The sequence below is a fragment of the Pangasianodon hypophthalmus genome, chromosome 22 (genome assembly GCF_027358585.1).
Source record: "Pangasianodon hypophthalmus isolate fPanHyp1 chromosome 22, fPanHyp1.pri, whole genome shotgun sequence".
In the NCBI taxonomy this organism is placed as follows: Eukaryota; Metazoa; Chordata; class Actinopteri; order Siluriformes; family Pangasiidae; genus Pangasianodon; species Pangasianodon hypophthalmus.
In genome coordinates, this window is record NC_069731.1 from 3,456,505 (window position 1) to 3,469,870 (window position 13,366).

The window sequence follows — 13,366 nt, forward strand, 5'->3', positions numbered from 1 at the left end:
ATCTGATTGGTCGAGGATTTGAGGCATTTTTGTGTGGAACAGTTTACAACGTCAGAGCCCATTTTGGAGTCTTTTTAAATGCTTTTTGCTTGGTAGTCGACCATTTTGGAACATGTAATCTTCCTGTAAGTCTTCATGTAAGTCTTGTTTCGTGTCTTTATATGTTTTATTACAGTGGGTTTTCCCCATTTCAGTTACTTTCGGTTTCACCTACAAGGTTGGTTAAGGCTCGATCCCTAATGGCTCCTCTACCGAATGCGTAGTGCACTAGCGCGAGCGCAAGAAGCCTTTATTTTATATCATCTGTAGTGACGTTACCTAGGGAGCACTTGGTGATTCTGGATTCGGCCCAGGTCTTTTTTTTTTTTTTAATCTTTTTTTCCTGTGGTTGTTCACTTCGTGTTTGGTGTGTGTGTAGATAAGACACATTTATCTTTCTGCACTCAAAATCGCTTCTAAAACGATTTTAGCTCCTTAGTTGTATTTTTTATTTTGTTATTTTTATTCCTGGCGATCGAAGGGAGCACAGGAAGTTAAGCAAGGGCATTACTAGACATTATTAACGCCGTAAAACGCGTCTCACAGTGTAAGTATGATTTTAAGCTTTATTCTTACTTGAATTATAACATTTTAAAAAGGCAGTTTGATTATTTGATTATAAAAGAAAGTTTAAATTCTGATTATAGACATATTTCCTACAGATGGTGTTAGGAGTGTGGTATACAATAATAAGAAATAAGCAGTGAAAGTGAAAGCATCTGCGTGTAATAATTTATTATTGTGCATTAATTATAGAAAAATAAATACTTTACAAAAAATTTCCAGATATGTTATTTCCAGATATACAAAAATATTCAGCTTACCTCAGAGATATTTGATTAGAGAACACATGTCTGGTGTCCACGTTTTAATTTATACATACTGGAGCTAAATAATGAGAGCTTATGGGAACCAGATAACATCATGCAAAATGATAACATCTCATCATCATTTATCTCATCATACTAACGTACTAACATACCTGGTTACTTATGGTTATTGAGATAAATATGTTAGCATGTACATATGTTGAGGTAAATATGTTAGTAAGTATGTTGAGGTAAATATGTTAGTAAGTAAGTTGACATAAATATGTTAGTAAGTATGTTGACATAAATATGTTAGTAAGTAAGTTGAGATAAATATGTTAGTAAGTATGTTGAGGTAAATATGTTAGTAAGTAAGTTGACATAAATATGTTAGTAAGTAAGTTGAGGTAAATATGTTAGCATGAACATATGTTGAGATAAATATGTTAGTAAGTATGTTGACATAAATATGTTAGTAAGTAAGTTGAGATAAATATGTTAGTAAGTATGTTGAGGTAAAGATGTTAGTAAGTATGTTGCGGTAAATATGTTAGCATGAACATATGTTGAGGTAAATATGTTAGTAAGTATGTTGAGGTAAAGATGTTAGTAAGTATGTTGCGGTAAATATGTTAGTAAGTATGTTGAGGTAAATATGTTAGTAAGTATGTTGAGGTAAATATGTTAGTAATTATGTTGAGGTAAATATGTTAGCATGTACATATGTTGAGGTAAATATGTTAGTAATTATGTTGAGGTAAATATGTTAGCATGAACATATGTTGAGGTAAATATGTTAGCATGTACATATGTTGAGGTAAATATGTTAGTAATTATGTTGAGGTAAGTATGTTAGTATGTAAGTATATTGAGGTAAATATGTTAGTATGTTAGTTTGCTGGGGTATGTTAGTATGTAGAGGTAAATATGACATACCTACATTCTAATACACTAATGCTAACTTACTTACATCAATTCAATTTTCAATTCAGTTTTATTTGTATAGCGCTTTTAACAATGGCCATTGTCACAAAGCAGCAACATCAACATACTCATGTCCTACCATATTAACTTAAACAGACCTACATGCTAATATTCTTGCTTCAACATACTTGCATACTAACATACTGAACTCAAACATATAAGGAATACAGTTTATACATAAACGAAACATACACTACATACATAAACACAAACTAGCATTATAAACCTGTATTTTAAATTCTAAATTTGAAAATTGGGGATTTTTAAAAAAGGTATTCATTATTGACGTTACTGGGGCTGCTTTTTTTTTGTTAGCAATCTGTTCTTATTTATTCCCCTTTTATTTCTGCAGTGTATTTGGGAATGAAGGCCAAGATGGCGGCGTATCTGATTGTCATCCTGCTCCTGTGTGTGGATGTGTGTGTGGTGGCGACGTTTGGGGCGACTCGGCTCTCACCTCTGCTCATTCCTCATTCATTTACCACTCTCTGGGTTGGAGGACTGCTGAGGTTCACTGTCCTTTTCCTTGTCACCTTTCTCTACCCGTCAAGCCCGGCGTGGATGAAGAGCAATAATGTAGTCCAGACCATGGCTGTGCACAGTTTGGTCTATCCGGTGTACGTCTCACTGCTGTGGGCATGCGGCTGGTCAACGCTGGAGCTCACCTGGGGCTGGCACACCTGGCAAGGAGTGAGTGAGGGTGGGGGGGAGGGGGCGTAGTTTGTACAGGTCTATGATGTTTGATCTTATCAAAAATGATCTTATCCAAATAAGTATGAGGATGATATTTAACTATTCATGATAATATTATCTAACCTTGAGTGTAATGTAAGACTGATGTAGTGCTAACAGCTAAGGGCTGGGGCAATATGTAGGTAATAAACTGCTTGGGGGGTGTGCTGTTACAGGAAAATAATCCACGACAGGGTGGTGTGATGAAGCGGAGTTACAGTTACCACCCCAAGGTTGATTATTTTCCTATAACATCACGTCCTCTTATGCCACAGCAATTTGGCAGCAATAATGATTTTTATTTATGTAAGCAATGACATGTTGTACTTTTTATCCATTAATTGTTACATATAATGTTGTGGAAAGTTTACAGTGTTGCTTGTCATGTTACTGAGGAAACCAGAAAGCATAAACTCTGTCCTGAAGACTTTCCTGTGTCAGAAGTCTAAACGTTACAGCATTACCTCTGACTGTTCAAAGCACTGACATTGGAGACTCCTTCCATAAATGCTAAATAAATGTCTCCTCCCAGACCGGTTGACTTTTTTTTTTTTTTTTTAATCTATTTGTGTGGAGTGTCCGCCATACAAGTCCCTGTGTAACTTGTTACCATAGAAACAGTAATATATTATAAAGAGTGCATTAATATAAACCTGTTATAAGACCTACTGCTTTAGAATATTAATCAACAGCTTCTGACCAATCAGAATCGAGAATTCAACAGCACTATGGTAAAACAAGATATAATTTTAATATTGTGGCAAATTAAATCGCAATACACCTTTTCTAAACTATTCATTGTATGTTTTTTTACATGAAATAATGTCACCATATTTACATTTGCTGTTAATATGGTGACAATATTTCATGTAAAAAAACATACAATGAATAGTTTAGAAAAAGTGTACAGTATTGTGAAGTATTGTGATATTTAATGTATATTTAAGTAGAATGCTGATATCTATCACGTGGTACAGATAGTAAACTGTTTCTATTTTCTTTTTAGCTGCTTCAGTGCTACGCTGTTTCGGCTCTCTCACTGCTGCTGTGGGAACGCTACGTGCCCTCCATCCTCCCAACGACGAAGGTCAAACCCAAGGAGAAAGGCCAGGCCTCTGTGCAGAGGCTGCTGGGATACGTGAAGCCGTACAAGCGTCGGTTCACGGCGGTCCTCCTGTTCGTAGTCGCTTCCTCTCTCGGTAATAAACTGCTACCTTGTGTTTTATGTTGCTGTGTGTTATTGAGTTACAAACTTTGGTCTGTAATGAAATGGAAAACGAGGCAGAATGTAACTGCTGTTGCTTTCGGTTTCACTTATTCACAGCGGTGGTGGAGGAGGTGGTGTTTATGTGGTGGTGATGTTAAATGAGCGTTGGGAAATCCCTGGGATTTTATAAACTGTTCGTGTTTGTTTTCTTTCACTTTTTGTTTCTTTAAGCAGACCTTGAATTTTCTTAACACCTGGAACCTCCACACACGGATATATATCCACTAAATATAAATATATTAGTGTACATCCACTAAATATATATATACATATGTGTGTGTGTATGTCACATTTAATGTTAATTATTTACGGTTATACATTTAACTCTCTCTGTTATAACTTTCCGATATGATTCCTTCCTGTTTTTAAACCAGAAAACTAGTTATCATTTTCATCTATGATGTGTAATTTAGAGCAAAAAGTGTTTATTTTTTTATTATTAATGATTGGATCATTGGACTTTTTATATGCAAAACCGCAGTGTACACTGCATTTTTTTTTTTAAATTAAAGAAATGGATACAAGTTAAATCCTAAATATAAAATCTAAGTAAAGTGCCAGATCATTCTGGATCACTCTAGAGAGGCACTTGTGGCACACAACATTGATTTATGTTACAGTTGATATTACTAACATTATAGTGTAATATCAACTGTAAGACAAAGATTGGAGGATGAAGGTTTTTTTTTTTGGAACATGTTAATTTTTTGTCCTTATTTAATTGCCAGTAGTGGGTAAACTGTAATACAATGTAAAAAAATCCATATGTTTAAAAAAGTTCATCTAAGAATTGATCATTGATAATATTACATTTATCTGTAATATATTAACTAACATCAGCTAATTTATACAATTCTCAGGTGAGATGGCTATTCCGCATTACACGGGTAAAATCACCGACTGGATACTGAAGGAGGACGAACCTGATGCTTTTGCTAACGCCATCAAAATCATGTCGATCCTGACTGTCATGAGGTAAAACTATGAACTTAACAAATATCAGTTTAACCCCTGTCATTTAGTTTTTACTGCCATTGACGTTATATTTGATCATTTCAGCTGACAGTTTTTTAAGCGAATAAAAAGCTAAAGCCTCACATTTTGCTTCAGAATGGAAGCCGGAATCTCTTTTTCTCATAATGTGTGTGATTTCTATTACACACTGACTCATTACACATTGTGTTTTTCCTCACAGCACCGTGTTTGAGTTTGTGTGTGACCTCATCTACAACACCACCATGAGCCTCATACACACAGCCATCCAGAGTCAGGTGTTCGAGTGTGTGCTGAAGCAGGAAATCGCCTTCTTCGATAAAGCTTCCTCAGGTAACAAACTTGCATGCGTATTAGAGCTATGAAAGGAATAGTTTAGCAGAAAAAAAATTCACTTAATTTTATTTCATGCATACAGTTGTGTGCAAAAAAATTGGCACCCCTGGCCAGATCACATGTTTTGTTGATTTTTGAAGTGAACGCAACCTCTGCAGCGAGCTATTTTAAACACTTTACTATATATTTGATTAACTTCACAAAATAAATAAGATTAAAAAATTACAAAAATTATGGCCTGTGCAAAAGTTTGGACACCATTCCAGTTTAGTCTAAGTTAAGCTAATTAATGTCTTAAATCTCGGAAATTAATTAACTTGGTAGATGTTAAGTGACTCATTAGGACTTGTTATGACAAAATATGATCATGATTTGTGAAGGCATTTCTATGATTTTCATTTATTAATTATTAATTTATAAATTACTCATTATTAATAAGTTTTTAATAAACAAATGCATAATATATATATATTTTAAATTTACAATTTTATATAAAAAAAATAACATTTTATTTAAATATTTTACACTGAATAAGAAAGATTTACTTTTTAAAAATATAATTTTAAGTACAAAATTAAGTACAGAATTTGAACATCACACCACCTGCATCCAGCCAGTTTGTAATTATGAAAAAACATGTTTAAAAAAATGGAATAAAAAGATATCACAATATCCACGATATCTCAGAAAAGTATACTGTGACATAATTTATCATGATATTTTATCATCATATCACCCAGCCCTTGCAATACACTGCAATGTTAACAATATAACTATTTCAGATTTCCTTATCGTGGTATATAGTTATATCAGCACAGTAATATCAGCCGCGTTTCAGGGTACAGTGGGAGTGCTGATGTGTTTGTGTTGCTCCTCAGGTGAACTTGTGTCCCGAATCACCAAAGACACCAACGACATGAGCGAGTCCCTGAGCGAAGAGCTCAGCCTGCTCATGTGGTACACCATGCGTTTAGTCTTCCTCTACAGCTCCATGATGCTCCTCTCCGTACGCCTGTCCATCTTCACCATCCTCGGCCTTCCCGTCATTTGGATCGTCCCGGAGTTCTCCGGAAGGTTCTACCAGGTTGGTCTGAAATCTGCGCTATCTGACTGAAGTGATTGCTTTTGATTAGCAAACAATATAGAGAGCAAAAATGGTGCTTTTTTGTGACCTTTTTTAGATATCTCTGTTTTGAAAAACAAAACTAGTTCAGCAGAGGTGTTACAAATATTCAAATTCTTCTCTTAAGTAGAAATGCAACTACAGTAAAACCCCCGTATCCCCTGCTTCAAAAGCTTCTTCGCTCAAGTTAGTAGAAAGTTATAAACTCTTCAATGAACTTAAATTATGGAAGTAAAATTTAGAGAAAAAGAAGATCACATCTGTTTCAAATTACGCACTGGTTTTTATTTCATGATCATAAATTAGTGCCTAAAACATTAGCTAAGACTAACGCACAACAGCTTTATTCCTCATCCTCATCAAATGCTAGCTCTGATGATGCAAACTAGCATGTGTCACTGTTCTGGTGCACAGTCACTTTATGAGTCACTCATCATTATTGATGGTTTTCTCCCAGACACATGCAGTCAAAGTGCAGGAGTCTCTTGCCAAATCGAACAGCGTTGCCACTGAGACGTTCTCCGCCATCAAAACAGTGAAAAGCTTCGCCAACGAGGACGGCGAGTCGGAGAGATACAAGAAGTGCTTGGAGCACACCTACTCGCTCAACAAAGTGGAAGCGGCTGGTTATGCGGCATCAACCTGGACCAACAGCGTAAGACTTATAGACAAATCTAAATATTGCTTTTAAACATATTTTTTAAAGTTTTGCTTTTTTTCTTCCAAGTATTTGCTCTTTATTGGTGTCAAATTGTGTTTGATTTGTTGGTGTACTCATGCATAATATTTTTTTCCTGTTTTCTTTCCTTTTTTATATTTTTTCAATTATTTTACATTTTCTTCTGTTTATTTTAATCTTAGTTTATTTAAATTTTTTCCCTTCTCTACCTTTTCTTCCCTTCTGTTTTTTTACTCTTCAGTTCTTAAGAGTGGATTTAACAGGCCATAAATTTGTAGCTTTATTTATTTCTAATAAAAACCTTATTGCCTTGAAAATTGGGGGTGTGGTGGCAGGTTTAACGAAATATTAATTAAAAAAATATATAATAAGGTACCATTTAAAAAAATAATAACATTTATGCTTGTAAAAATGCTTGTAAAAGAGATTTTGGTCTCTATCCTGGTTAAATAAAGGTTTAATAAATAAAACTACATTTAAAGAAAATTATACACTGTATAAAACTGTTGTGTAATGCACATAATTTTTTATAACAAGCATCTAAAAAATCCTTCTTATCAATCAGATGTCCAGCCTGGCCTTGAAAGTTAGCATCCTGTACTATGGAGGCCAGCTGGTGGCAGGAAATGATGTCACTAGTGGTGATCTGGTGTCTTTTGTGCTGTATGAGCTTCAGTTCAGTCATGCTGTCGAGGTAAAGCTGGTGTTGAGTTACGTTTCAGGACTGTTTTCTTATTTCAATTAGATTGCGTTTTAGCTCATTATACTATTCTGTAAACATTTTCGCAGGCTCTGATGTCCTATTACCCTCGAGTGAAAAAAGCCGTTGGCGCCTCAGAGAAGATCTTTGAGTACGTGGACCGGAAGCCTGATATTCCTCCTGAAGGTTCCTTAGCTCCCAAGACACTCAGGGGTCACGTGCGCTTCAACAACGTCACTTTTGCATATCCGAAGAGGCCAGGCGAGAATGTTCTAAAAGTGAGTACTGAAAACCGGATATCTGAGGACCTTCACCTGCATTTAATCGTCTCTCTGTATGGTTCACATTTATCATGAAGCTCACTGGGGGCACATGATGGCATGGAGGTGAAAGGGTGTGAAACAGGCAGATGCTAGACGACCTTGAAAGTGAATGGTGATAAGCGGTATATTAGTTCCTCTCCTTTCAATTTCAGTAGCTCCTGCTTCATGTATCGCCTCCTTTACTCCTCTTAGGACTGATGGTCATCTCTATCATCAATACAATTCTCAATTCTGATTGGTCAGATTGGTGTCGATTAATTTTCTATAAACAGCAGCTCTGAAAGTAGTGCAGCTGCACACCACAGGTTTGTATTAATGCACTCCTGCTAATATGTTATCATTCTATAGCTCATAGACAGGAACTTTTCACATATGCAGATTAAAAAAACGTATAATTATTGATATGGTGATGTTTTCTGCACATGTTTTGGGAAGAGTCTCCGGTGTCAGTGTCTTGTAACAGGCAGTGGTAAAGCTATAACTTTAAATAAGTTTTCAGACAGGAGAAAGTCTTTGTTATAGAGGAGTTTATGCATTGTTGTTTCTCAGTAACATGAGAGGTGTGTTCACACAATTCCCTATATACTTTGTTACTATAAAAATGATATTTAGGAATGTATTAGAGCATATTAATATAAACCTGTGATTTGCCTTTCAGCTGGAACTACTGTCAGAGCTGCTGTTACAGAAAAATAATGAACACCTTCTGACCAATCAGAATCGAGAATCTGACATGGTCTTTGCATCTGATGTAAGACCAAGTCCCGTGGCCTTGACTAATATTTTTTCAACTTGTCTAGGGTGTTTCTCTGGAGCTGAAGCCGGGAGAGGTTACCGCTCTGGTAGGTCCAGCTGATAGCGGAAAAAGCACCATAGTCAGACTGCTTGAGAGGTTTTACCAGCCCCAGGATGGAGAGATCTTTCTGGACGAGCAGCCGCTGCAGAGCTACAAGGATCAATATCTGCATGAGAAGGTAATAGCATACATGGCTTCATTATTATTATTTTTTAAATACACAACACAATTTTAGCACCTGATCATATGTGTAAAGCCAAACTATGGGGTATTTAACACATCAGTCTGAGTTTCTCTTGTTTAACTAGTAAATCTTTTTACACAAAATCCCTCCATATCTAAAGAAAATTAAATTCAGTAACAGTCTGATTTGAGCACTGTAGCCAGATGTTCCATTCCTTCCATTCATCTGCGATTATTTAGGATGTATAATGTAAGTGTTCTTCATTTTCCAGTCTCTCTTCTTACACTAGTTGTTTTGTCTCCTGCTCTTCAGATCAGCGTGGTTGCCCAGGAGCCCGTACTGTTCGCCCGCTCCATCAGAGAGAACATCAAATACGGGAAAGCAGACGCCACTGATGAAGAGATGTACGCTGCTGCTAAACTGGCCAACGCTCACAAATTCATCAGTGACTTTCCAGACGGCTACGACACAGGTGAGTGGAAGAGGATGAGATGTTTATCAATTCAGTATGCTTAAAACTATACTGTCTGATTCCTGTTTCCTCTCCACTGATGAGAAATTTCAGCCCAATTTTCCTTACTGTATTTTGATGGACTCAGTGGTTCATTTTAATATCAATTTTTATTATTACTTCATCTCCATATTGTCTTCACTGGACCCCTGATTGAACTGGCTATATTAATGAAAGCCAGAGTCACACAAAATCTCAGACTTAATATTTGCATAGCCACAATCATTACTGAAATTTTCTATAAATTTTTATCCAATAGTGGAATCATATCTTGATCTGTAACAGTTTTATCACAGAGGAGACTTTTTTCTGGATAAACTATACAAGTGTAAAATAACCATTTGAAATTATTTTTGCCATGATATACAATTAAACCTGTATATACTAATATTCAGATGTCATTATTTATACATTGCTCTGTATTTGCTAGATGCCGGAGAAAAGGGAGGTAAAGTGTCCGGAGGGCAGAAGCAGCGAATAGCCATAGCGAGAGCCCTGATCCGGAATCCACAGGTCCTCATTCTAGATGATTTCACGAGTGAACTGGATGCTGAGAGCGAGCATGTGGTAACATACATCTCTATATTCTACTTAAGCTTGTAGCTTCATGGTTGTTTTTAGTACTCGGTTGAACTCTAGGACTCGGAAAGGCCTTAATACCATGCCTTAGATGTCTCGAAGTGGTAAATCAAGGTGTCAGGAGATGAAACTACAGTGATAGGTGTCAAAATGTCTTCAGAATATATAAAGCTTCAAAAGCTTATTATATTATATTATATTATATTAAATTATATAAACATTTCTGGACTTCAACTTTAGATTTTAGATTAAAAGGACGTAATTAGAAAAATAATTAACACTTGACATAATGCAGGGTGGTAATTTTTTTTCTGTAATCATAAATAAAATAATAAATACTGGTAATAAAAATTAAATAGACATAAACTGTCAGCTTAAAAGAATTGAGGCTGTAGGGTTCTTGCACAGGTTTGGAGAGTCTGGAAAAGTATGAAAAAGTAATTTCCAAGCATAGAAAATTAAATTACTTAATTAATTGGGAAATTAAATAAAATATAAATATATTAAAACAAAATTAAACTACAAATTTAAGCTTCTTCCCAAACGTTATTATTAAGAAAACTAATGATAGAAACCAGTCTGGAAAAAGGGGCTTATAATAGCTGCTAATAGTGCAGACCTAGCACGTTTCTCGTTACTGGAAGTTTGTTAACCACAGAAATCCATTGGACTAAATACAAAGTGAACTGTTTTGAATGCAGGTGCAGCAGGCACTGCTGAAGAGGTCGAATGGACGCGCCGTGCTGCTCATTACCAACAAGATGAGCGGCGTGGAGATGGCCAACAGAGTGGTGTTCCTGAGGAGGGGAGAGGTGCTGGAGCAGGGCAGCCATGACGAGCTGCAGAAGACGAATGGCCCGTACGCTGAGTTTCTACGGCTACAGAACACCAGCTTCCATCGTAACGCTCAGGACCACAGCTAAACCTCCAAATCAACGAAGTAATGATGTGTATTTAACACACTGTATAATCCACCTACACCTCAGAACGCACAATTCATTGCAAGGCGATTATAATGTGTTGCATGGTGTACTGCTACCTGTAGGGAAAAAAATGCCAAACACATGAAGGCATAGGCTTTGAAATATAGAATAAATATGCCAGTATTCACAAGATGACATAAAATGTTTATGAAGGGTGTCTACATAGCACCTTCATAACATCATGCATATACATTTTTTAGGGTATTCATGATGTTTAGATCAACATTTACAAAAAAAAATTATTTTTATTCAACAAATAATACAATTAAAAATACAAATTATGAATGTGGATCTAAACAGTTATGTATACCTTATGAAGTATTCCTGTAAGAGGTTATAGAGTGAATATTATTATATTGAGGATTAGTTTGAGTTCCACAGGAAATGAAGCTTCATAACACTGTTATAAATGCCCATCCCTTTAGAATAACAGTAAAGCAGATGAACAGCAATTTTATTTGTATAGCACCTCTAACAATGGACATTGCCACAAAGCAGCTTTACAGAAATATATAAATTCAGGATATACATTTTAAATTTATAAATTTGACAAACATGCAGGTAACCACACAGGGCCAATAGGTTTTATGAATGTGGTGTAAAAATTCATAAAATATATAAGGAATAAAACAATTGGGATTGTGCTGTTATAGGAAAATAATCAGTGACAGCGTGGTGGGAACAGAAGTTATATTCTTCTATAACAGCATGTCCTGAAGTGTTTCACTTCACTTCCTCTCATACCACAGCAACTTGCTAATGATTACGTTGTACATCATACTTTTTATCTGTTTGTAGTTACATTTATTGTCGAGGAACCTCCATGAAACAAGTTCGTTCCTGTTCCCTCAGTTTCATCTTGATGATAATAGGACACAAAATGCAGCTAGTTACTGAGAAACTTCAACATGAAACATCCAACATCGTTTCCCTTGGAGAAAAACTTACATCTGACTGTTAACCGAAGCGCTGACACTGGAGACTTTTCCCATAAATGTTAAATAAATGTGTCCTTATAGAAAATGCCACCATATTACATGTTTTCTTAATCTGTTTATGTTATATGTATGTATTAAACACATAATAGTGAGCAGGGCTGTTTTATTATATGTTGGAATAAAATGGAGGCTTACGATTTAGTCTTTTATATAGACAATATAGACATGATGACAGTGGAAATGAGACAAAACCATCTGGAATATCCATCAGAAACATTTAACTCAGATGTGCTGGTAAATTATTAAGAAAATGCTTCGTACAACGAAAGTAACACTGCTATAACACTTAGCATCGACCACTAACCAAACTTCCATGTAGCCGATAAGTCATTTATACAACGTAAAGGCACAGCGACAGCGGGAACAATACAAAACCAGTCGGGAATGCCATCATTTTCCTCGGATATGGTCAGGAAGTTAGAAATGACTCTCTTCTCTCTGGTAATCTTGGGAATAATGGCATAAGATGCTCATAAATGCTCAAGCATTGCTTTATGGACATGTTATGCATTATTTATAGTCTGTTATAAGGTCTTTATTTTTTCAAACAACAATATAAATTCTTTGTGCTTCCTTTTGGGTTTTATAGTGCAGTGAAGTGAATCAAGTGACGATAGAGCTAATTGTACTTCATACAACTTATAACGTATGAGTATAACTTAACTCATAACATATATAACTCTCTCCTTGTTGTCATCATGTCCTGATATTTTCTCTACAACTGATGTTTTTATGTGTTTGCACTATGTAAGTGATAGGATTTTTAAATTAGGTGTAAATATCACAACCATAAAGAAAATAGTACAAAAGATCATTTTTCCTCATGACTCCAGCACATGATATAAACATACAACTAGTGAGATTGTGAAAATTATTATTCTTGTAAATTATCAAAATAAAAAAAAAAATGTTTCCACTTACAACTTTTCTTCATTTTTAAGCCACTGAAATATCACTGTACATTGTGATTTTTCTTTTTTTTTTGTACTTTGTAGTCTCTACCAATTAAAATATCGCAGAAAAATATGAAAACCAATGCTGACTGGTGTGAATTTCAGTTTCTTTTGCTCTTTCCTGTATGTATTTTTACCCAGGTATCATGGTGTCACTAAACACAGAGCAGCGTTAACTCTGGACGTGTAATAGATGTAATGAGCTTCCTGAGTTATTTTATATAGCACTTAGAGTAGGTGCAAAGGCACAAAACAGAGACTGTAGGTACAAATGCTAGGCATGTGGTAGTTAGTACTAGAGAGGTATGTGTTTTGTAGCTTTTTGACTGGAACTTGTCCTGACTCTTTTGTTAAACTCAAGAAGAAACCTGACCTTT

General features: G+C 35.5%; 1 protein-coding gene across 5 annotated transcripts; it reads left to right on the forward strand.

Annotated features, from left to right (window-relative positions):
• Positions 1-13,072, forward strand: tap1 (transporter 1, ATP-binding cassette, sub-family B (MDR/TAP)). 5 transcript variants are annotated; one of them, XM_053228157.1, is made up of 14 exons: positions 1-137; positions 2,185-2,522; positions 3,571-3,763; positions 4,692-4,806; positions 5,027-5,157; positions 6,039-6,244; positions 6,741-6,938; positions 7,528-7,656; positions 7,752-7,940; positions 8,786-8,959; positions 9,278-9,437; positions 9,907-10,043; positions 10,757-10,995; positions 11,837-13,072. In XM_053228157.1, exons 2-13 carry the CDS (start codon positions 2,196-2,198, stop codon positions 10,976-10,978), a joined length of 2,181 nt encoding a protein of 726 aa, XP_053084132.1. In that variant the 5' UTR covers positions 1-137; positions 2,185-2,195; the 3' UTR covers positions 10,979-10,995; positions 11,837-13,072. The 5 variants fall into 5 exon arrangements, with proteins under 5 accessions (XP_053084132.1, XP_053084133.1, XP_026780510.2 ...); XM_053228158.1 differs by having other exon boundaries at positions 11,891-13,072; XM_026924709.3 differs by having other exon boundaries at positions 10,757-13,072.
• Positions 13,073-13,366: the final 294 nt, after the last annotated feature.

Excerpts from the sequence above, each read along its gene's own strand:
- tap1 (XM_026924709.3), top strand. The coding sequence starts at position 2,196 with ATGAAGGCCAAGATGGCGGCGTATCTGATTGTCATCCTGCTCCTGTGT. Across the intron at positions 2,523-3,570 it reads GCTGGCACACCTGGCAAGGA|CTGCTTCAGTGCTACGCTGT; the intron begins GTGAGTGAGGGT and ends TTTTCTTTTTAG. Across the intron at positions 10,044-10,756 it reads ATGCTGAGAGCGAGCATGTG|GTGCAGCAGGCACTGCTGAA; the intron begins GTAACATACATC and ends TTTTGAATGCAG.